Here is a 7,019-nt window from a genome sequence, read left to right as displayed (position 1 = left end):
TGTTCCAGGAATTTCCATATCATATAAATGTGAATGCTACATTAAAATTTGTGATTTCCAAACATTTCTACTTTCCTAGGTTGTTTTTAAGCTTCTAGACATTTGCCTCGCAAAACGATTAATTTGCTTATTTAGCTTTAGCCAACCTTACAAAAACACAGAAAATACACATTCCCTGAGACTGTCACTTAATGATGTTGTAAATGGAAAGTTGATATAGCAAGCTAAAGAGTATACATGTCAGCTGAGAAACATACCGCAAAAGCTTGAAGTTATTTTGAAGTATTTTCAAAGGCCAAAATAACACGACGGCTAGATCCTCAGCCATGGAAGCAAACCGTTTTGCCAAGTCCCTGATTTCTATCAAGTGATTAATTAACTAATCCTGGTACAGATGCTTACAAAACAAGGCACAAATGCAAGCACTTAGACAGTATCTTAATACTACTGAAATCTCATCGTACTTTAACGAAACCGATGAACTGGCTTAATCACAGCTCACAACACACTTCTCCATTGTTGCCTTTTGTTCGTCGTACTCAGAGCTTCTGCTACTGCTATTGGAATCGCCCATGTATTTTAATTCCTCTGGGCAACAATCGCCAAAGAAAGGTTAGAGGTTGCAGGGCTGGAAAAATGATTCAAGAAAAGCGGCGGCGCTCGAATAGTATTCGAGCTTTGGTCTCTCCCCAAGGCTGTCGATTAAAATCTTCACGATTTACATGCACTATGAAGACTCCCGTTGGACCGAATCTCAGAAATTTAATTGAAATTACTTCTAAGCCGATTAAAAGATACACACCAAGGGCTCGCTGTGTGAATTTTTGCTTGCTAAATGCTCGTTCAATTAACAACAAGATTACTATCATCAAAGACTTTGTTGTTGAAAATAATATTGATCTTCTTGGTGTTACGGAAACATGGCTTCAATCAGATGCTGACAATGAATTAATTATTCGTGATTTTTGTCCTTCAGGCTATTCATTTCATCATGTTCCTAGGCCTGGTTCTACTCATGGGGGAGGAGTTGGCTTGTTATTTCGATCATCCTTTAACTTAAAGTTGCAGCCGCTCAAGAAGTTCATGTCTTTTGAATACATGGATTTGTTATTGTCAAGTACAGCCAATTTAAAAATCAGAGTTGTTATTTTTTACCGCCCACCTCCTTCGGCCTTGAATGGTTTAACACCTTCATTGTTCCAGGATGAGTTTTCTACGTTCCTGGAACATTACATCACTGATCCTGGTGGATTATTATTAGTTGGTGATTTTAATATAACATGGAACATTACATCACTGATCCTGGTGGATTATTATTAGTTGGTGATTTAAATATACATGTTGACACCCCTGCTTCCCAACACTCAACTGAATTTCTTCAATTGTTGGATGCTTTCAATCTTACTCAACATACTCATGGCTCAACACATAAAGAAGGACACACCTTAGATCTTGTGATTACGAGATCTGATGATAATATTGTTTCGAACTTAACAATTGGTTCTCCTTTTGTCATCTCTGATCATGCTGCTGTTCACTTCCAGCTATCGCTCAATAAGCCGCCGCTCGACAAGAAGATTATTTCATTCAGAAAGCTTCGATCTATTGACTTTGATAATTTTTGTGTTGATGTTATGAATTCTAGCCTTCCTGATCTTTTTGCCTCGTCATCTTCATCCTTGGATTATTTGATTGATCAATATAACAAAGTCCTTATTTCCATACTTGAGGCTCATGCTCCACTGCAAACCAAGACAGTTTCTCTGCGTCCCGCTGCACCTTGGTATTCTGAGCAGATAAATAATTTAAAGAGATCCCGTAGAAAACTTGAACGACGCTGGCGAATGACCAAACTTCCTTCTGATCGTAAGTTGTTTATTGAGGGATGTAATGCTGTCAACAACTTAATTCGTGACTCCAAGAAGAATTATTTCTCATCATTAATTAAGGAGAATCAGTCAAATTATAAACAGCTTTTTAAAATAATTGACAAACTACTACAAAGGAAAACAGATATTCAATATCCCCCCTGCAAATCGCCTACTGATCTTGCTAACAAGTTTATTGAGTACTTCACTACAAAGATAGATAGAATACGGGGTCATATAATGACTGCTGCTCCCTGTCATCGAGATACAGTTCCTGATGTTGACAACGCCTGTTCATATTCTTTTGATAATTTCAAAACGGTAACAACGGATGAAGTTCATACATGTATCATGAATCTGGCTGCTAAGTCATGTGTTCTTGATCCTCTTCCGGGTTACGTTACAAGAAATGCACTTGGAAACTGGTCAGATGCCTTCGCAACTCAAGGTTGCCATGTTACGCCCACTCCTTAAGAAATCTTCTTTGGATCACACGCAGTTCTCCAATTATCGCCCTCTGTCGAATCTTTCATTTATTAGCAAAGCAATTGAAAAATTGGTAGCTAATCAACTTATCTCCTACATCAACGAATATGAGTTAAATGAGACATTTCAGTCAGCGTACAAACAGTATCACAGTACTGAAACTGCACTCATCCGTGTCCACAATGATATTCTTTCTGCCATTGATAATCGTCGAACCGTAATTTTACTGCTGTTAGACCTTTCTGCGGCCTTCGACACAGTTGATCATGCCATTCTCCTTTCTCGTTTACGTGTACGATTTGGGATAGCTGGAAAGCCTCTATTATGGTTGCAATCTTATTTATCGAATCGCATGCAATATGTTTCCGTCGATGGTGGTACCTCTATTAAACATGACCTTGTATGTGGAGTGCCACAAGGATCTGTCTTGAGACCCATTTTGTATTTGCTTTATACCTCGCCGCTTTCAGACATCGTAAAGAAATTTAACTTGAGCTATCATTTTTATGCTGATGACTCACAGCTATACTTGTCTTTCCAACCAACCATACTGGGTGATAGGGATCTAGCAGTGTTTAACATCGAGAGCTGTGTGAATGAAATTAATCATTGGATGATGGTTAATCGCCTTAAGTTAAATAAAGACAAGACTGAATTATTGGTGATCTCCGCTAAACATCTTCCAGGACTAAGGCGAGAAATATCGGCACTATGTTCGATAGCCATTTTTGCTTTAATGATCATGTTACTAACATTTGCAAATCTTCGTTTTATCACCTGCGAAATATCAGCTATATCAGGAAGTATCTTTCTGCGGCCACTACTGAATTGCTGGTTCATATGTTTGTATCTTCGAAGTTGGATTATTGTAATTCTCTTTTGTATGGCCTACCAGCCTACACTATAAAAAAGGTACAACACGTCCAGAATGCCGCGGCGCGCCTCGTCACACTAACATCAAAGCATGATCACATTACGCCTGTTCTTTTTAATCTTCACTGGCTTCCCGTTAATCAACGTATTATTTTTAAGATTTTGCTTATAACCTACAAGGTACTCAACAATTTGGCACCATCGTACATTTGTGATTTGCTTACATCTTACACTCCATCACGTCAACTACGCTCATCATCCAAGCATCTTCTGGTTTCTCCATCCTATAACTTGAAAACATATGGCGCAAGATCTTTCTCTGTAGCAGCACCATCATTATGGAATGCTTTGCCACGTGAAATTAGAAACGCTCCGTCTGTGTCCTTTTTTAAAAGTAGATTAAAAACTTTCCTTTTTAGAAAAGCTTTTTATAGTTAATTTTAGCTGTTTTAAGTGTTAATTTTAAAGTTTTGTAAGGCGCCTTTGAACAGTAGGATACTGGCGCAGTATAAATCTTTTATTATTATTATTATTAATTATTATTATTATTAACTATAATTGGTATGATATCTTGTGTCTGACTGCTACTGAGGTATCAACGATTGAATTCTTTTCAAGAACTCATATAATTGAAAAAAGGAAAATAACATATCGACGTATCAAAGTCCAAGTAAGTTTTTCACGTTTTGGACATCGTTACTGAAAAAAAAAACAATGAAGAAAAAAACAAGTAGTGGGTTAAATGGCAATAAGGAATTTCGTTCTGATTGGCAAGTAAATAACATAACAATTATCTTAATTCATTCATTTAACTGTTTGTGCTTAGTTAACAGCAACAATTCCTATTCAGTGTTACTTTGACATGTAGACTTGAGGACCTCCATAACTCACTTCACTTGAAATAAGCAACCGGCAATCACTGATCAGTTTCACTGTCAGTCCATCATAACATCGCCCAAACAGCTAGCTATCTGCAGGAAGCTGAAGTAGCTGACTTGGTGAATGCAGACATTATTTAATTTGGGTATTAGCCAAAGCAGTTCGAGTAGAAATAACCACTCTGACAACTGTTTTAAAAGCCATTTCTCTGTGAAGAACGTACATGCTCCTTTCGACAACTTGCTGATTAAAAACATGTACAAAGTACAGCGATTTAGTCATTAAAGTTATATTTAAATAGCACTTACCATTCTTTTCGTGTTCATGCTGCCCAAATTCAAAGGTGACATCATCACCAGTTAGCACAAATGGCGCCCAGTATTTTATGGCGGAATAATTATTTGTCTCCCGAAGAGATTTCATAGCATGGTGAAGAGCTGTACTTGCACTTTTTCTATCTGCCAAGTGTTGGTAGAAACTCTTCATGAACATCCAGGTCGCCTCGTCGTCGATTGCCCAGAGTGAAACCAGAACAGACCGGGCACCAGCACATAGGAAAGCCCTGGCTATTCCCACAATACCCTCAGATTTTACCTCTCCCTGGCCACTATGACAGCAACTCAGCACAACCAGTCTTGCCTGAAGACGAACTGCATGAACGTCGCTCAACGTTAACATGTAATCTTCCTCTTCAGGGATCTGGGATGTGCGTTTGGGATTTGGGGCCAAAGCAATTTCTCCAAATTTGGAATCTCCATGTGCAGCAATGTGGATTAAAGCAACTGACTTCATTCTTTTCAGCACCTCAGCTTTGGTTGCATTTCTTCCTGTAAGAGGCACGGTCTGCAGAAGTTCTCCAATTATATCCACCTCTTTTTTTGCACATGGAAGCTGTCCATACATGGGTTCACCAGTGCCATAAGTGACTTCCCTCAAGCATGGATCGCCCACAAGCAGCGCTTCATTCTTACTTTGGATGTCGTCAGGTGCAATACTGATCAATTTTAAAGCAGTCAGCGAGGGAATTGTACGGATCCTGACAGAGTCACTCAATGCAGGAAAAGGAGCCAGGCAAAAGTGTCCATCAGGAACAAAGACTAAGTCGTCACTCTGGATCAGGTCTGCAATAGGACTGACTAAGACATCATACAAGGGCTGCAAAGAGTGCACAGAGAAGCTCAAGGACTGAACGGTTTCTTCAACAGCTTCCCTACTGTTGAAGAAGTCACTGCGTTGTCTGTCAAGTGAACGATTCTCACATCGTACAACGATCCCCGCATTGATCTGTTTAATAGTACTTTTCATCAGAGAATCGGCACTTCCATTTTTGATTTTCTTTTGTCGAAAATTTATTCCGATATCTTCTCTTAGCAACCAGAAGCTGATCGTGTTCTCGTCAAGTGCTGTAAAAACAGTTTGTGAAGGTAGATCTTTCATAACCGAAGGGATAGTTACGTTCATCGTACGTTTCTCATCAACGCTGTATTGCATCTTTAAAATGTCTGCCAAAGCCTGTGCTCGTCCTTGCTCAGCAGCATACAAAGCTTCATCAACCTCTCCATTCTTCAAGAGTGCTGTCCACAGAGCGGTGTACGCAAACGCCTTTGTGTCACGAAAACTTATTTTCCATGCATCCTCTGACCAAAGAAGACGCCTTATTTCATCAAAATAACGAATGCTTAGACGATAGTAATTAAGGGCTTTGCTCAAGGAGTCAAAAAAGTCATGAACAAGACCAATATGATACCACGCAATTGACAGCCCAATTGCATCCTCTGTTTCCTTGCAAATACTAAGATGTTGATTGTGGTACTCTATGGCTTGCTTAAAATTTCCAAGACTTTGATAAGCGTTTCCGAGGTTGCCATAGGCTCTTGCTTCTCCGGCCCTGTCCCCTACCTCTTTTGCGATACTTAGATGTTGATTGTGGTACTCTATGCCTTGCTTAAAATTACCAAGACGTCGATAAGCGTTTCCTAGATTGCCATAGGCTATTCCTTCTCCGGCCCTGTCCCCTACCTCTTTCGCATTACTAAGATGTTGATTGTGGTACTCTATGGCTTGCTTAAAATTACCAAGACTTTGATAAGCGTTTCCAAGATTGCCATAGGCTTTTCCTTCTCCAGCCCTGTTCCCTAACTCTCTTGCAATACTAAGATGTTGATTGTGGTATTCTACGGCTTGCTTAAAATTACCAAGACTTTGATAGGCGTTTCCGAGACTGCCATAGGCTCTTCCTTCTCCGGCCCTGTCCTCTACCTCTTTTGCAATACTAAGATGTTGATTGTGGTACTCTATGGCTTGCTTAAAATTACCAAGACTTAGATAAGCGATTCCTAGACTGCCATAGGCTCTTCCTTCTTCGGCCCTGTCCCCTACCTCTTTCGCAATACTAAGATAATGATTGTGGTACTCTATGGCTTGCTTAAAATTACCAAGACTTTGATAAGCGTTTCCTAGCCTGCCGTAGGCTATTCCTTCTCCGGCCCTGTCCCCTACCTCTTTCGCAATACTAAGATGTTGATTGTGGTACTCTATGGCTTGCTTAAAATTACCAAGACTTTGATAAGTGTTTCCGAGATTGCCATAGGCTCTTGCTTCTCTGGCCCTGTCCCCTACCTCTTTTGCAATACTAAGATCTTGATTGTGGTAATCCATGGCTTGCTTAAAATTACCAAGACTTTGATAAGCGTTTCCGAGATTGCCATAGGCTTTTCCTTCTCCGGCCCTGTCCTCTACCTCTTTGGCAATACTAAGATGTTGATTGTGGTACTCTATGGCTTGCTTAAAATTTCCAAGACTTTGATAAGCGTTTCCGAGATTGCCATAGGCTCTTGCTTCTCTGGCCCTGTCCCCTACCTCTTTCGCGATACTAAGACTTTGATTGTGGTACTCTATGGCTTGCCTAAAATT

At 39.8% G+C, this 7,019-nt stretch overlaps 1 protein-coding gene across 1 annotated transcript in view; it reads right to left on the bottom strand.

Moving 5' to 3' along the window:
- Positions 1–3,790: 3,790 nt before the first annotated feature.
- LOC137994140 (tetratricopeptide repeat protein 28-like) overlaps positions 3,791–7,019 on the bottom strand; it is a 3,958-nt gene continuing 729 nt past the window's right edge. Inside the window, exons 1-2 of the mRNA XM_068839808.1 lie at positions 4,415–7,019; positions 3,791–3,926 (exon numbers count right to left, since the gene is read on the bottom strand). The exon at positions 4,415–7,019 is cut by the window's right edge and continues 729 nt beyond it. Of these exons, the coding sequence (XP_068695909.1) occupies positions 3,907–3,926; positions 4,415–7,019 (2,625 nt within the window). The 3' untranslated portion in view covers positions 3,791–3,906. The remainder of the gene's footprint in view (positions 3,927–4,414) is intronic.

The sequence above is a fragment of the Montipora foliosa genome, chromosome 3 (assembly GCF_036669935.1).
Source record: "Montipora foliosa isolate CH-2021 chromosome 3, ASM3666993v2, whole genome shotgun sequence".
Taxonomy (NCBI): Eukaryota; Metazoa; Cnidaria; class Anthozoa; order Scleractinia; family Acroporidae; genus Montipora; species Montipora foliosa.
This window is presented reverse-complemented; position numbering and strand designations above follow the sequence as displayed.